The 18,202-nt window shown below is 44.6% G+C and overlaps 1 protein-coding gene across 1 annotated transcript; it reads left to right on the forward strand.

Annotated features, from left to right (window-relative positions):
• Positions 1–902: 902 nt before the first annotated feature.
• LOC127190067 (tight junction protein ZO-2-like) lies at positions 903–3,587 on the forward strand. The gene is made up of 4 exons (XM_051147114.1): positions 903–1,066; positions 1,172–1,302; positions 2,373–2,439; positions 3,399–3,587. Exons 1-4 carry the CDS (start codon positions 918–920, stop codon positions 3,568–3,570), a joined length of 519 nt encoding a protein of 172 aa, XP_051003071.1. The 5' UTR covers positions 903–917; the 3' UTR covers positions 3,571–3,587.
• The last annotated feature ends 14,615 nt before the right edge of the window (positions 3,588–18,202 follow it).

An 18,202-nucleotide genomic window follows, 5' to 3' on the forward strand; every position in this document is an offset into this window, starting at 1 on the left:
TAGTTCCAGACTGGGGTATAGCTCAGGAGAGGGCTCCATCATATGTACAAGCTACCTGAGGGGTGGCTTTATCCCAGACCCCACTGTCAGATTCCCCACTGGTCCTTTGTTTACACTACAGGGGGAAGTGGCACTGTGGGCAGGCAAGAAGCCTCGGCGCTTCCTAGTGTACACCAACATGCCTAGTTCTGAAAGTTGATTTCATTTCAGTCTACCAGAAGTCTGATCAGCTGGTCTGGACTGTGAGTATAGTACAGGAAAGCAGGGAAGCAAAGAGACCATGGCCACCAATTGAAGTCGGTTACAGTTCATTTCCTTACCATTCACCATGTGGTCTGCACAGCGTCAGTGTCAGGGAGCCTGATCCAGCGAGATCCCTGCATGGTTTGAATATACATTAAACTCTAAGGAGCGCTGGTCTGTTTGGCAAGAGCGGTTTCTACAGCCTCAGATCAGGCGATTATGGGTTGAACTATGTGGGGAAAAGAGTCCAGGAAATCCAGGGTTCTTTTTCTTGTTCTACCAGCAGTCCAGTGTAAGCACAGTTGACACGGCGTTTGCAGTGTGTTGTGTATTATAGATAACCGTGCAGGAGAACAGGTTAACACTTAGCATCTTCTATAAGGGACGTAGTCATCTGCCCAGTTTGGTTGGAAATGGTTCTGGAAGCAGTTTCTACAGCAAACAAAGAAGGACACTACTTGTAGCTGGATCGTGGCCTCCTTATCACAGCTTTGAAAACACATGGGAGGAGAGAAGTGTAAGGCTCTGTATTTGATGCCTCTTCAGTAAGTCATGTCTCTCTCACTCTCTGAAAACTAGGAAGGTTTTTTTCCTCCCTCAGTAAAAGAAAGAACTGCTAAGCTGATGGTTTCCCTCATGTTTCCTGCTCAGAGAACAGTGTAGTTTTGGTACATATGTGTCTCACTGAAGCCGTCTTTTCTTATTTTGAACCAGATATCTCGGAAATAGAGTCCAACCGATCTTTTCCTCCTGAGGAGAGACGCCAGCAGTACTCTGATCAGGATTATCATTCCTCCAGTGAGAAGCTGAAGGAGAGGCCGAGGTAAGGCGGTGTGGCGAGGGCTTTCGTTTCTGTTAGACCCGGTGCATGCGCGTGACTGTGTGTTACGACTGAATCTGCTGAGATAAGACCATGTATGTGCTTCAGTTCAAGAGAGGACACCTCAGGCCGACTGTCCAGGATGGGCGCCACACCCACTCCATTCAAGTCCACAGGGGACATCACAGCTGCAGGTGCCACTGAGGCCAAGGAGCCCAAGTACCAGGAAGAAATGCCAGGTAAGGCTTCCAGATCATTCTTTTCTCTGTATATGTTTTACACAAGCTGGTTCATGCAAACCATATGCTCCCAGCCCAGCTCCACTGACTGGAAGGCTTGAGTTCAGAAATATGGGCTTGGTATTACCAGGGAATGGCTGGAAAAAAAAGCAAATATATTTAAAAAATAATTTGTAAAAGGGAAGAGACCCTCTTTATTTTTCTGTTTTAATGTGGGAGATAAAATCTGTTCTAATACATGATAGAATTGGTAACATTTTGACACTTTTGAGTTATAGCCCTCTTGCCCTCTATCCAGAAACCCAATCACATCACCCTAACTGTTCCTACCACTCTCATCATCATCATAACTCTAGTTACATAAATATTTGTATGTGGGGAACATGGTATTGCTTTCTGGCTATGAAGAGCACTGCCTCCTACATGTGAACCTTGTGTTTTGGGCACTTCTTTTCTCTGACTTGATTAACCATGGTAACTATTAATGCCTTAAAGTGAAGCTTCATCTTTAAGTTTTCTTTTTCCTTCTTTCTTTTTAAGAAATAAAAGGAGGGCAGTTTAAGAAAGGGAAAGTACTTGGGAATGGGGCTAGTGAGCAGGGAAAGGTCTGTTCTGCCATTTGATGGGATGGCACGATTGTGGCACCAGGCACATTTAAAGCCTGCAGATTTTGCTTTCTTTATATTAAGGGACAAGCTCCCGAAGGTCTGGATGATAAAAAAGAAGTTGTTTGTCTTGTTTTGTTGTGATTTCTTTTCACGGTATATTGATGGAGTCCACAGTGTCCTGCATGCGAGGTAAAACGATACACACACTTAAGCTACAATACAAAAGTTTTTTGTTTTTGTTTTTAAATCCACAGTTCCTGGGGACTGTAAAGATGGCTCAAGGGTTAAGAGTTTCCCGTCATCCATATGGTGGCTATGACACTCTGTAACTCTAGTTCCAGGGGACTCGATGCCCTCTTCTGGCCTTCACAAACACTAGGCACGCACACGGTACATATATGTGCATGAAGAAAAATCTCTTAGGAATAAAACAAAACCAAATAAAAATCTTTAAACCCACAGTGCCTCAACCCAGAACGGCCCCAAGAACTTTTCTTCACCCTAGTCCTGAAGATGGAGCAATATACGGGTATGTACTTCTATTACCCTCTGGCCCCACCCTGTCCTCTTACACTCATCACCTCTCTTAGTTGACAGCCACAGCAGTGGTGCTGTGTCCTCTTCAACCCAGGTGGTGACTTTGCTCTACTCAGCCACCTTTAACCAACCTTATTCCTGATGCTCATAAGAAAGAGGAATCATTTCTGAGAAAAGAAAAAAAAAAATGGGATTAGGTGAGCTTTGCGGCTTTGGCATCTCTCCATTTACCCACCCAGCTTCTTCTCTGAACGTTTCTCTGAACGCTCGCACCATGCCGATGTGTAACTCCTGAACAGGTGAAGCAGCTTCAGACTACAGTGTTTAAGGAGAGACTGCAGGGGTGTCATGGTCCCAGATGGGGGAAGGGAGGAGGAGACAGATTGAGTGGTGTCCCGACTGCAGTTGTTGGACTAGGACTGGCTTCGTTGGCTCTTCATCATCTTTTTGTGCTAGAATAGACCTGAGAGGGCATCCTCCTATCAGGTAGGTAGAATCAATCCCTGGCTTCTTACTCTGTCATCTTAGATGAGATAATGTGGTAAGTTCTGTACTTTGGCTCCTTGTGGGCTGGTAGATGTTCCTATCACTGTCCCAGGGAGAGAAAATATCAGACAGATGAGAAAATGAGAGGGAACTTTTGTAAACCATGAAGTCACTCCTGAGCTAGAAAATAGATCTTTAATCTCTTGATGTGAATCCTTCATTTTATTTTATTATTTCTTTGTTATTTATACAGTACTCTGGCCCCATGTGTGCCTTAATGCCAGAAGAGGGCACCAGACCTCATTATAGATGATTGTGAGCCACCATGTGGTTACTGGGAATTGAACTCAGGAACTTTGGAAGAACAGACAGTGCTCTTAACCTCTGAGCCATCTCTCCAGCCCCGAATCCTTCATTTTAAACAGTATGTTTCCTCTTTCCTTTCTGAAACCAAACCTCCGACAGCCCTAACACCAAAATGGTGAAGTTCAAGAAGGGCGAGAGCGTGGGCCTCCGCTTGGCTGGTGGAAACGATGTTGGGATATTTGTGGCTGGCATTCAGGAGGGCACCTCAGCAGAGCAGGAGGGCCTGCAAGAAGGAGACCAGATTCTGAAGGTGAGGAAGCCCGCCCCCTAGCGGCGACTTTGGAAGGTGCTTTCCTGGGTGTTTTTCAGTAAAGGAGTTCTGAGAACACTGGGTTCCTGGTTGCTCTGAAGGTTTGGCATGCTGAGAGCTGTCAGGATTTGGAATATACTTATATCTCTGTGCGCGCGCGCACTCGCGCACACACACACACACACACACACACACACACACACACACACACACACACACACACACACACACACACACACACACACACACACACACACAGGTGAGAAATCCAAGGCCCAAAGGAGAGGAAAGAAGCTGCAGAATCGCTCAGGGAGTCAGACCTCAAGGCACAAGGACATCCCTGCCCTCTGTGCTCTGCTGATATGGTTCAGAGATGCCTGCAGAGTGGGAGGTGTCAGGCCTTGCTCATGAGCATTGCTAAGCTTTCCAGTGAAACTCTAGGACCTTCTTTGGCTGCAGGCAGGGCCCTAGAAGACTGTCTTATCTGAGTGAACGTCGAGACAACACATGGTCCTAGGACATCTCTCCAGCCCCAGCTTCCCGTGCTACTGATGAAAATCTTTTCAAATGCCAGCACGTACTAGTTTGTACCTGGTGGACATGCTCATGAAGAGAAAGCATGCTTCCCCGTTACTGGGAAGCCAGAGGCTTAGAGCTTTGCTCATTAACAATTGTTGTATAAAACACTATTAAAGACAAAGAGAATTGCTTCCATACTCAGAACTTTTCTAGAAAGATTTCTTTGTTTCCTGGCATCACCATGGTGACCAGGGAGATGCTGGTGGGCACTGACTTGTCTTGCAGTAGTCCTTGGTAGAGGTCTGGCAACAGGTGGCCTTGACCATCACTCAAGCTGACGACAGAAGGATCTCTTTTCTGTAAAAGGCTGAGAAAGACTGAACTCCCCTCACTGGGCCGAGAGGCAGCTGTGGCACAGTGAGCTGGATGGATCTGATACTGAATCCTCCCCAGGCTCCCAGCAAAGCCAGCCGGGCCCTGCATACTGTTCTCAGATAATGAAAGACGATATTTGCCTGTCGGAAAGGACCGCACAGTCTGACCTTGAAGTACAGAAACACTGGTCTCCAACCCTCTTCACTTTAGTGTGTTCTGTACTCCTTGGCCAGCCCGAAGATACAAAGGGAACAGTGTGCATAACCTGGACATTTTGTTGTTGTTGTTGTTGTTAAGGTTTTAAGAATGGCTCTGCCTTTTGTAGATAAGGCCTGACAAGAACACAGCAGATCCTACAGATAACAGGAATATGATTATTTCCCATCTCTATCCCCCGCTTGGTTTAACTGCTTCTTTGTTACTCATATGGTGGAGCTTGCATTTGTGGTGTGGGGATTCGGGGTTGGTGTACTTGTTAAATCACATGGATTTTTTAAACTACTTTTTAAAAAGATTTATTTATTTATTATGTGTATACAGTGTTCTGCCTGCATGTTCACCTGTGCACCAGAAGAGGACATCTGATTACATTGTAGATGATTGTGAGCCACCATGTGGTTGCTAGGAATTGAACTCAGGACCTCTGGAAGAGCAGTCAGTGATTTTTAACCTCTGAGACATCTCTCCAGCCCCCTAAAAAACTACTTCTTATTTGTGTGTATGTAGTAGATTAGGGGAGTGAAAGGAGCCCCTGTGCCATGCCATGCTATGCATGTGAAGGTGAGAGGATGACTTTGGGGAGTCATTTCTCTCCTGCTACATGGATTTTGGGATTAAATTAAACTCAGGTCATACGGTTTGGCAGCAAGTGCCTTGATGCATTGAGGCATCTCAATGGGCCTGGATTTTTAATATGTAGCTTGCAAAGTATGTTTTAATTTTGACAATTATACTTTTGGTCCCAACAGAAGGTCATAGAAATGGATAGAGAGACCCCCTGAAGCCCTATCTATGTCTTCCCTTTTAATTTAAATAAGTACATAAATATGAGCATTTACAATGTACATAGAAAGCATTCATAGATACAGATGAAGCTATGTAAAAGGCACAAGAAAGGGCTAGACAGTAAAGTTCTATTAGCTCTGTTTGGGGACAGAGCTGGGAATGGCAGCACCTTACATGGTAACATTATTTCAAAGAAGAGCTGATTGCTTTTGCAAACCCCTCTCCTCTCTCCTCTACTTCCTGCTCCCTCTTCCAGGATGCTCCCTGAGCCTTGCAGGAAGATGATTGAGCCTAGATGTTCCATTTAGAGTCCAGTGTTCCACAGTCTCTTTATTTTCAGTATATTGACCAGTTGTGTGTCTTTTAATTAATCACCATCAACTGCATATAAAAAAAAAATCTATGGGTCAGGTGTGATGATGGGTGTCTTTATTCCAGCACCCCAGGAGTCAGGGCAGGGGAGATATCTGAGTTCAAGATCAACCCTAGTTTACAAAATGAGAGACAGGACAGCTAGGGCTACATAGAGAAATACTGTTTGGGGGAAAAAAAGAAAAGGGAAAAATAAAGAAACTTCTCTGATGAGTGTTGAGAGGTGCACTAGTATGGACATAAGGATCAATAGTTTATTACTTTTATTAACTTATAATTAATATTAATTTATTATAGTTTATTGCTTTTATTAATTTAGTAGTGGGTTCTCCCGTAGGGTCCATGACAGAGCCAGCCATAGGTTTTTGGCCTACTTAATAGTACCAGATATGGGTTCTAAATCCAACCAGAGGTTAGTTACTGCCACATTATTTGTGCCATTATTATACCAGTTGACCAGCCTGTCTTGCCAAGCTAGTTATTGTAGGGCTCGCTGCTATTTAAGACTTGATGGCTGTGAGCCTAGCCTTTAATGGCTGAGTCATCTCTCCTGTTCCAGAGGATCTGACACTCTCACACAGATATAAATGCAATCAAAACAGCAACACAGGGAAATATATATTATATATTTATATACTTGATGGCCTTTCTCCACTGTTGGCATGCAGTGAACTTAGAGCATTCGGAAAGCTAGTTGATAGTAATGAAACTTCCAGGTCAGTACCATCTTGACTTTTCCCACATCCTATGACTCAAGTGTGTCCCATCTTCAGCAGTAGGATCTTACCATCACATTATTCTATACATTAAAGATCAGAAATCTCCTCAAGCTAATTAAACACATTCAGCCAAGTACCTAAAATAAACACACAAAAAATCAGTAGCCTTTTATATACCAACAGTAAACATAAAAAAAATCTTGGGATGAATCTAACCAAGAAAGGAAAAGACGTGTACAGTGAAAATTTTAATACACCAAAGAAAGAACTTGAAGAAGTTGGTAGGATTAATATTGTAAAAATTGCCAACCTAAAATGTCAAAAATCCCAATGTAATTCTTCACAAAAATTGGTGAGGGGGAAATCTCAAAATTCCTATGGAGTCACAAAAGACCCACAATAGCCAAAACAATCCTGAACAATAAAAATACTGCTGGAGCCCTGCCCCGAGGACACGGGAGTGCATGAGCAGGCCCTGCCCTAAAGACATGGGAACAGGAGAGCTGGCTCTGCCATGATGACACAGGAGTGAGAGAGCGGGCCTGCCCTGAGGACAAGGGAACAGGCCCTGATCCAGGGCTCTGAATGAACCTCACCCCAACATCTACTCCATGTATGACCTGCTGGAACACATGATGGGGCTGGACCTGCAGATTCAAAGATTAAGAATCTCCTTGACACACAGCAACAACAGGATATCTGACAGCAGTCCCAGTGAGGATCTGGTAATAATAGTGTAGGCCTCCAACCAGACCCATGACTTGTAGCAATGAACATTTAAAAGTAAACATATGTGGACAAAAGGCTATACTGGGTGATACACTACAGCTTCTGTGACAAGATTGCTTGTTTGTCTGCTTTATTTTACTGGGAAAGGGATTTTGGTGCATGATATGTAAATCATAGACATTCAATAAAAGTTAAAAAAAAAAAAAAAGTACTGCTGGAGAGATCACCATCCCTAATTTCAAGTTATAGTTCAGAGCTGTAGTAATAAAAACAGCATGGTCATGGCAGAAAAGAGATGCACTGACCAGTGGAATAGAACTGAAGACTCAGGTAAGCCCGTGATAAAACCTAAAACCACACAAGTGTTAAAAGGCCCAGAAATACACGTTGGAGAAAAGACATGTAAGTAGCTCTTGGACTTATGTACTATACTGTTAGAAGTCCTCAAAAAGCTGTCGCTCACCAGATAACGAGAAGATTCAATGCAATGTGCGCAACTGTGCATAGAGGAGCAACAGCCCCAGTGACAGACCTTGACCCTGAGGTAAGACTACGAAGAGCAGCAGCATGGCTTCTGTGTCATGATCTTGACACTTTGTATCTGGAGTCGGTGTTTGAGATGGAGCCTACACTTGAACCCACAGCTAAAGCCTTTGTTGGTCAGCTGCGGCTCATGGCAGCCTGTGCTCCAGTGACAACATGCCTTACTCTTCAGAGTTTTATGGATGAAGGACTGTCTTATGGTGTGCTTTTGCCTGGTTTTGGTCCTGAAGTTAGAGCATCTCAACAAATGGAAGAGGATCTTAGGCATCTTCATGGTGATACCATGTTTCCCTACACTGAGGCTCTAAAGTTACCAGGGCATAAACTGTTGTTTTAAATGAAATTCCCAGATTGTTCTATTTTACCAATAAAGACTCAGGACAGTAGACCTGTAGAAGAAAACCACTAGAAAAGACTTCTAGATGAGAAGAAATTGAATTCAGAAGCCAGGGACTGCTTTGAATCCTACTATGCACTGCTGCCAACCAAGGCAGTTTCTCAGCTCAGGAAATCCAAAACTCTAAAAATCATACAAACAAAAGCATCTGCAATGTGAACTCAAAAACAGAGAATTGAGTAAGTCATAGCCAGTCCACAATGTCTGGGTCTATCTACAGATGTAGTCTCAGCTTTCTTAACCAAAATATTTTATTAACAATTTATTGACTGAGCCTACGTCAATTATAACCAGATTCACCAAAACAGTAGGAAATGAAGATTAATTGACACAACAAAACCTTAAGGATATCAGTCCCAAGGAACGATTCTCCAGTCGGGAGCCGCAGGATTTCTTCCACTGGAACCGAGGGTAACAAGACCCCAGAGCCTCAGCAGGAGCTGGAGCTCTGAAGCCTTCCCTCAAGCAGATTTCTCTAGGAGCGTCTTGAAAGGCAGCGATGAACAGCCAAACCTATCCCAAGTCTCCAATCCCCGCAGCCGCCAGTTCTGGGCTCATTTACATAGCTCCTCCCAGAGTCTGTTCACAGGATCTTTTTCATCTGGTAGCAATTAAGCTCCTGCACGAGGTGGTTGCCCTGCTAGTGAATTAACATCACCTGTTCTCTTACTAGACCGTTCGATCCCACACTTGGGATCCCAAAGAACAAGTTTCTCTCCTTCATACAGAGGCACATAGTAGGTGTTTTTAATTAACATTCCTACCTGCTACAATCCAAATGTAAAGACTTGATTTAAGGAAAAAAAAAAAAGCTACAGACTAATGTGTGAGATTATTCAGTATAATGACTCACATGAGGATGGACCAGACGCTATAACCATTGACCCAAGTTACTATACCTAAGCAATGATGTGTGTGGAATTTTGTCTGAAAGACACAAATCATTTCTATGTGGTGGAACCAATAATTATAGAGGTTTTCATTTATTACTGTGTAGGACAGTAAGCAATTTTGTACATACCTTAGGATTTGTATGCCAACAGTTTTCTTTTTTAGCTTTAGCTCATGTATGAGTGTTTTTGACTACATGTATGTATTTGCAATACTTCATGCATGCCTAGTGCTGACAGAGATAAGGAGTCAGACAGATCTCCTGAATCTGGAGTTATGGGTGTCCGTGAGCTGCCATGTGGGTGCTGGGAATGGAACCTCCGCAAGTGTTTAACCACTGAGCCACCCTCCCACACCCAAATGCTATTGCTTATCTTGGTTGCTCTGATGTCCTAATATTGTTACATCTCTAGTCCCCTCATAATGAGGCAAGTAAAATCTTTGATGTGTCCAGTTTATTGATGCAAGAGAACCCTAGACACCCTTTGCCTGGTCATGCTAAGTTCATGACAGTTGCTTTATTGTTTATTTTTTTTATAGGGTTACTTTATAACCCGGGTTGGTCTTAAACATGTAGTCCAATGACTCAGCTCCATGGGGCTGCGATTATGAGCATGCACCACCACTCCCAAAACAAGACAGTTTCTCTCCATATCTTCCTCTGTTTTCAGTTCATAAACAATACTGAAGTGACTAAGGTACCTTGGTCCTGTTATGACACAATTTTGTGTTTGATTAGGCAGTTCTCAGCCCTCTGACTGCCCTGCAGTAAGAGGACATTTGAGATTTTCATAACCTTGACCATGGTCCATCCAGATGTATTAACCAAAATAACTAAAAAATAAATAAATAAAAATAATTAATTACCATGTTATGTCTAAAATAATGACTATACTATGCCAGGAATGAACATCTCAAGGTTACTCTGACCCTCATCTAACTTTGACATAAATTGTGGCCTTTGTGTTTTTTGCCTTTAAAACTATATCTCTGAGCTTGGGTACCAAGAGACTTTGTAGGCACAAGTCCACTCTTGGTCTGGCTATCAATAAAGTGACGTGAAACTTTAACTGGCTTAATCAGCCTGGTTGTCAGTCACTATCTTGCATGGATCACTACAGTGTCACTGATGAAGGTGACATGAACACAATGTTAGAAGTCTGTGCAGCATTTACTCTCCTGTGAGACCGCTTTAGTTTTTTTTTGTAGCTCTGACCAAAGACCTGACAGGAACAACAAAATGGAAGAATTGTGTACTCCAACTCACTGTTTCAGGGGTTTCAGCTGTGGTCACTTGGCTTCTTGCCTAATGTGAGTGTGTGTTGGAGGAATCTCTTCAGGGTTGAGCAGAGGCAGAGACCACAGAAAGACACAGAGAACACAGAGGATACAGAAAGAGGTTGGGGTGCATACAGCTCCCAAGTGACCTGCTTATTCCAGCTAGATCTGACCTTCTAAAATCTCTGCCACCTCCCCGAGTACTGCCACCAGCTATGAAACAAGTGTTCAAAACACATAGGGCCACTTCCTATCAAGCCATAACCGTGATAAAAGATAAGTATTATTCACTGCACCTTTCCCACAAACTTTGCTCAGCATGAAAGGAAATACTCTAAGGTACCCCTCCTTAGAGTAAAGAGAAACAGGTAGGGGATAGATCTGTGATGGATGGTTGGAGTATTTTATTTTGATTAATCTTTATTATTTTTATTTATGTTTGTCTACATATGTAAGTGCTAAATGTGTGTGGATGTCCATGCCCACTGCAGCTGGAGTTACAGGCAGTTGTGAGCCACCCAGTGTGGGTACTGGGATTTCAACTTAACTGCCCATCCATCTTTCCAGTCCCTCTTCTTAAAATTTTAGCTTATATTTTTATGTATATGGTATATGTCTATTCGAGTGAAGGCCACATATATGCAGTATTCTACTATGCTAGTATACGCTCAAGAATACATAGGTGGACATAGGTGAAGAGCCATGGAGATTGCTGAAGGAGTTGATGAGTTTGGGGAAATCGGAGAAGCTATGGTAGGACGTGTATTAGCTAGACCTAGAAAGGTACATAGGGGTGTCCTACTTTGCTTTCTATTGCTGTGCTAAACACAATGACCAAAAGCAACGTGGAGAGAAAAGAGTTTATTTCAGATCACCTGCCACAGTGCATCACTGCAGGAAGGCAGGACAGGAGCTCAAGGCAGGAACCTGGAGGCAGGAACTGAGGCAAAGACCATGCAGGAACTTCTGCTGCCTTGGTGCTTGCTCAGCCAGCCTTCTTATACTTCCCAGAACCACCTGCCCGGGAGTGGCTCCACCCACAGCTGGCTTTAATTGAGGTTTCCTCTTGCCAAGTTTGTCACGTTGATAACCAAGATTAGCCATCACAGGGGCTTTTTGAAATGACAAAGATGAGAGAAAGGTTTCCCCAGAAGATAGAAAACACATTCTCATGCAGCTGGAACATATGCATGTTTTGTATGAAAGGGCTTAGAAAACCTTGTGGGATATTGTTGCATAACACCCCAGAACTCAATGGCTTAGAAACGGCTTGTTATTCTCCAAACGCACAGGTGGGCTGATCTGGGTTGTGTCAGGCAAAGTATTTTTCTCTCCACCTCTCTCTTACCACCACAGGCCCACCCGAGACAGTTCTACTAATGGGATGGCAGAGGAACACAAGAGGAAGTCACAGGGTGCCATAGTTTAGACCTTGAAGATCCCTTAAAGGCCCAGGTGCTGAAGGGTTTGATCTTCAGGGTGGTACTGTTGGGAATTGATGGATCCTTTAAGAGCCGAGTCCTAGTGGATGTCTTTACATCACAGGAGTCAGAACCTCAAAGGAGACAACACAGTTCCTGTCCCACCTCACTTGCTCCTCAGCGGGGAGCAAGTGAAGAGAGCAGCACTGTTTTACCATTGTGCTCCCTGCATGATATGAGGACTGACCACTGGTCCCAAAGATCATAGAATGAAACCTTTAAAATGGGCCCGAAGAGATTTTTTTTTCTTTTATCCTTTCTCTTTTTCCTTAGATATCTGGGATAGTAATAGAAAGCTAACACACCCAGCCAATCCAAAGCAAGGAAGTGGGAAACTTATTCTGACCCTTTTACTGAAAGTATAAAGTGGTGTGACCAAGGACACAGACACAAGAACGGGTGATGAATCAGGGGCAGTGATGAACTCTACCTGAGGGACAACAGACACCTGACTGTTGTGGCTCAACGCACCAGTGTCTTCCTGTCTAAAGATGGCTCCTGTTCACTCGAGCCGGTTCTGCCTGCTACCTGGTGGAGAGTCAGAGAGTTCACATCAGCACAACAGAGTACGGCTGTGGGAAAGGGGACAGAGGAACAAATTTCATCTAGTTACTCAGTTCAATAAAGCACTACTTAAGTCACTACTTAAAGAAAATTAGAATATATATTTAAAACCCCAGGTTTCCACATTGATATTAATCGTGGATTTTTAAAAATAAGGTGTATTTATTACTTATAGTGTTCTGCTTGCATGCACACCTGCACACCAGAAGAGGACACCAGATCTCATTATAGATGTTTGTGAGCTACCATGTGGTTGCTGGGATTTGAACTCAGGAACTTTGGAAGAGCAGATTAACCTCTGAGCCATCTCTCTAGCCCTAATTGTGGATTTTTTTATTGACCACAGTGAGACACGGAGGCTTCTCACTAATAATTGTCATACTGGGGGGCTCTGGCTGTAAGTCTCTGACTATAGAATCTGATTCATAGCCTCTTGTGCAGCCTCTGCAGGCTGGGAATCACAAGAAGAGAAGACATTTGGGGTCTGTCATAGTCAGTTTTCTATTGCTGCAAAGACACCATGACCATAACAGCTCTTATAAAGGAAAGCATTTGTTTGTTTGATTGACTTGGTTTTTCTTTTTCTTTCTTTCTTTCCCCACCTCCCCCCAAAAACAGGGTTTCTGTGTGTACCCTTGCCTTCCCTGGTCTCACTTTGTAGACCAGGCTAGCCTCAAACTCACAGAGATCCACCTGCTTTTGCCTCCCCCAGTGCTGGGATTACAGATGTGTGCCTCCACACTTGGCTAAAGAAAGCATTTAATTGGGGCTTACTACACTTTTAGAGGTTTAGCCCATTTTCATTATGGCAGGGAGCATGGCAGCATGCACACAGACATGGTGCTAGTGAAAGAGTTGAGAGTTCTACATTCAAATACCTAAGTAGGGGTAAGGGCCTGGCTTGGGCTTTTGAAACCTCGAAGCGCCCCCCCCCCCCACCTCCATGACACCCTTCCTTCAACAAGGCCACACCTCCTAACAGCGTCTCTCCCTGGTGACTAAGCATTCAAATATATAAATCTATGGGGCCATTCTTATTCAAGCCACCACAGGGTCTGAACTTATTTGGGGTTGGACTATATTATTACTCTTACATTCTGATCAGCACTCTATTTTTATTTTCTTTTGCTTTGTTTTAAACGTTTTTATTCTTGCCTGTTTCATACATGTATATAATGTATTTTGATTATGTTCACCTTTCTTTTCCCTCCCATGACCTCTGGACCCCTTACCAGCTGCCCCTCCTACTTTTGTGTGTTTAACGGCCCCTAGGTTTAATTAGGGTTGCTTGCTTGACCATGGGCAATTTACCTACACCACCAAAGTGACACTAACACCCAGTAGCAGTTAGATGCCAAGTGTTCTATACCACTGAAGTCTCACACACTCAGACATACACACACACACACACACACACACACACACATGCACGCATGCAGGCAGGCAAGCACTGACACAGTAGTAAGACTTCAGGAGCCCCTCCTCCACCCGCTGCCGGGCTTGATCATGAGCAGGGAACTCTGGCTGCTGTGAGTTCATGAGTGCAATGGCCATGCCATGTGCAGAAGACAGCTCCACCTTCCAGCTCTTACAGTCATCCCACCTCTTCTACAATAGTCCCTGAACCCTGGAGGCAGTATGCCCCGTTGAGGGATGAGCACTCAACAGTCACAGGGCGACCAGCAGCGAGTCTCTTTCTGCACAGCTGCCCATTGCAAAACTAAGCCTCTCTGAAAACACCACTAACTTAGGGAATGAGTTCCTTGCTCAGCTGTGCTGAACTGAAAGCAGCAGGTCTCAGTTCTCCTGGCTCTGGCAGGCCCCCCTGGTGGTGGGGGTGGGGATGGGGGAGGGGGAGGAGGAGATGGATGCTGTTGGGTCTCTGCAGGTGTTCACTAGGTCCTTCCTTCTGACCCCAGCCACCAGCCTGACCTCTTCTAGTCTGGCAGATCTTCCTGTGAGCAGCACCTCCCCTGTAGTTCCTACTTACTCAGCCTGCTTGATTCAGTGCAGTTCTGGCTGCAGAGGCCTTGCAGCCCCAAATCCATCCCTGCAGGCATGTCCCTGGCTTTATCAGTTCACTTGTAGCCTCATCTCTGGCAGAAAAACAAGCATATTGTGCATTGCTTTAGCTTTTTCCCTCACTGAGTTTCAGTGAGGAAGCTGCAAATCTGCCACCTGACACAGATAAAAAAAAAAAAAACACCCATATACTTATTAGTGTAAAATATACTTTTTCTGCTCCTGTCTGTTGAGACAAAGTCTCACCATGTAACCCTAGGAATCTTAGACCTCACATGTAGCACACACCGGCCTCAAAACTACTCCGGTGATGCTCCACCCTTTGTCTCCAAGTGCTCAGGATTGCAAACATACGCCACCATCGTAGCTTCATTCCCAGCTGCTGTGAGAAACTGTTCGGGCAGCAGCACCTTAAGGGAGAAAGGGTTTATCCTGGCTCATAGGTCCATCATGGAAGGAAAGTCAAGGCAACAGGAGCCTGAAGCAGCTGGTTACATGACACTCAAACCCAGGACACAGATTAAAAGCACATGAGCACTCAGCTGGCCGCCTTCGTGCAGTGCAGGATCCCAGCCAGGAAATGGTGCCACCCACAGCGGGCAGGTCTTCCTACCTCAATTAACATGATCAAGATAGGGCCCCCAGAGGCACACACAGAAGCACACCTCCCTAGTGACAGAGAGACTGACAATTAACACTAGCCACCGTGACCACTGTGCCCAGCATGCTGCTGTTTATAATAAATACCCGTAGTTTGAACCATCTACAAACTAGACTTGCTCAGAGAACCTCACACCTCACTTGGCTGCCCTTTGGAAAGCATTCTGAACCCAGCATCTCCGATAAAAACCCTCCAACCCGACTTGCAGTAATCCCATTTCCCGGGCTGCTAATGGGGGTGAGTAATGTTTAAGTGTTTCCCACACATCCTTTAGCAAAGCCCTTCTATCCTTCCTGTGGTCCCTAATGGAACTGCTTTAGAAAGGTAGGGACACAGAGGGCAAACAATTAAGAAGGGAAGAGACAAGTTGCCATGAATTACAGAAGGACCGCAGGATGTGTCTGCCCAGGCCCAGCCCTCACCCGCATCCTTCCAGCACACACTCATGCTATTCTCCACCCTCCTCAGAGAGACATATGCGCTCGGAGCCCAACCCACTTCTAGCATCACTCATTTCAGCAGAGATTTTTTTCCTTCCAAGCCATGCGTTCCAGACAGATGCAAACTCAGGATGGAGAGCTCAGGATAGAGTCAGACTCCGAGTGCCGCTGCACACCTTATACTCCCTTCTGCAAGAACTTCTGAGTGCTACTGCCCTCATGAAAGATTACACAGCGAGAGGAACACCAAGCCAGCCGTCGTGGTACGTGCCTAGAACCCCAGCACTGAGGCTGAGCCAGGAGAGCTGACATGTTAGAACAGCTTGGACTGGCCGGTGAGATCTGTCTCAAAAGAAAAAAAAATGACAAATAAAAAAACACCATAAAAATTTGACACCTGCCCCCCCCCCATCACCCTTCTATATAGTGGCCATTTGGAAGCTCCCCCTCCACGTCTGAGAACCTAAGGAGCCACCGCAGAGTGGATGGCACCCTCACCGGAAGCCCACTTCCCTAGTCTCATTCCTCTCCCCTTTCTTCATCTACCTAACATCACTGCGGTCACTGTCACTACTCCAACACACTGTGGGGACCTTTGAGTCCTCCTCAGAACAAAGCAACATACGAGCAGAAAGTGATGGGAGGAACACTGGTGTCCACTGGTCACTGATGGCCGTCCCAGAGACCAGACAAACTGCCCGTCTGTATCTCATAGCAGCCTGTGCTAGCGCCTGCAGGGAAGCCTCCACACCATCCTTAAATGCTCTTCCCTGGGGCGGCTTGTTCCTGTGTTTAAGGAGGAAAAAAAGAGTAAGTCATCCCGGGTTTAAGCAGTGTACCCTTTTGGCTGCTCGGTTGGTGGCTTTTATTAATGAACTGAGCTTTATTAATTAATGAACATTAGTCGCTGCCTTGAAGACTGCTCAGAAATTCAAGCTACAGCAATGGCCAGCTTAGAGTCACAGCACCAGATTGATGGGCACGAAAAAGAACAAGCTTAGAGTATAGTTCATTAAGCCCCAGTTCTAGCTCACTGAAACGTAAGCTTACTATTGGACACAATGAAAAGGACCCTTAACGGAGCCTGTCCTTTTCAGTCTTCTTCTCCCAAATTCAGCACACTTTTGATACATATGAGCTTAGATTCCTAAAGTGTCCCATTTATAGTCTGCACCTATTTTATTCTTTCAAGAGTGATGTGGAAATAAAGGAACTTTTCTGGGAAGCAATTAATAGTAAACGCACGCTTTTTAAAAAATGCCCCATCTCTTCCTCTTGCTAAATCCACTTCTGAGAATCCCTCTGCGGCAGGGCTGATGTGCGGATGGCTGGCGCACAAGCACAGCCTAATGTAACGGAGGCAAAAATGGACAGAATCGAAACAGCAGATGGGCGAGCGTTCGCTTATGTAGCAGGGGCAAGATCAGTCTACGGGGATTAGTCACAGCGGGCATGTGGAGCTCATCATTCTGGGAGAGAAACATTCTCAATAAAACTCGAAGTAGGAAGGATAAAGGAAAAGAAGGGCAAACGCAGCAGCACCTCAGGGATCTCTCATAGACAGGCACAAATAAGTAACTGGAGGAAATGCCTGACAACGACCAGGGCTGTGATGGGGTCATTTTCTTCACGTGTCCCCATCTCCCAGTGTTTAAGCCTAAGTTCTCACTTGTGTGATCAACAACAGGAAGGAGGGACGAGATAGTTCGTTCAGTGGTTTACAGCACTTGCTGCTCTTGCAGAGAACCCAGGTTTGACCTGCAGCACCCACATGGTTGGGGGAGGAGGATATGATGACTTCTTTGACCTCTAATAGGCACAAAGCACACATGTGGTGCACATAGATGCATGCAGGGGAAAAAAAAACATGAAGGCTGTGGGTAGAGCTCAGTAAAGGAACGACATTCGGCATGCATGACGGCCTTGGGTTCCACCCAATACTGCCCCAAAAGGAAGGTGTGAAGAGATTCATCACAAAGTCTGTTCTTAACTACAATGCACTCCTTTTTATTAAATTATAAAACCACCTGATGTCAGTACATATGCTGATATAAAGGAAATAAAATACCCTTCTCTCAAGTCTCTGCTTTTATAGAGCACGTGGTTTTAGACAAACGGCAACATCAAAAACTTTAGATTAAATTCTTGGCCTCCCAACTATGTCCCACTGACAGCCGAACTACCAAGTGCAGCTGTCCTATGTACAGTCAGGAGTTAGGGAAAAGACCACAAAGACAATGCCCCAAAAAGATGACACGGTGCAGGGGAGCTGTTACACTGCTAAACTGGTATAAAAATTTAGTCAAAATAAAGTTTTAGTCCATTATAGCTTTGCATTAAGCTCCAGGGAAGAAAACTTAAGACACATCTTGTCAAAGGCACTTAAGAGAATTGTAATAAAATACTTCTGAATTTTTTTACTCCTTTTTCACATTTGCTTCACTCTGAAGCAGTACTGGAAGGCAGCTAATGAATGAGGAAAAATAGTTATTGCTCCTTAATATACATATTAAAAATACAGAGAGATTAATACAGATTTTTTTTTTTTTTTTTGGTCCACACCAAAGCAAGTAACAGTATCAGACTGTAATGTTTCTCTTCATTCTGAGCAAAAGTCATAATCAACTTTACTCCCGCCCCACAAACAGAGCCTTCTG

The sequence above is a fragment of the Acomys russatus genome, chromosome 5 (assembly GCF_903995435.1).
Source record: "Acomys russatus chromosome 5, mAcoRus1.1, whole genome shotgun sequence".
NCBI classification, from domain to species: Eukaryota; Metazoa; Chordata; class Mammalia; order Rodentia; family Muridae; genus Acomys; species Acomys russatus.

Bases quoted from the DNA above. Each gene is read 5' to 3' on its own strand.
- LOC127190067 (XM_051147114.1), top strand. From the start codon at position 918: ATGTGTCTCACTGAAGCCGTCTTTTCTTATTTTGAACCAGATATCTCG. The intron at 1,303-2,372 runs GTAAGGCTTCCA...TTAAACCCACAG, and splicing joins GTACCAGGAAGAAATGCCAG to TGCCTCAACCCAGAACGGCC. The intron at 2,440-3,398 runs GTATGTACTTCT...AACCTCCGACAG, and splicing joins GAAGATGGAGCAATATACGG to CCCTAACACCAAAATGGTGA.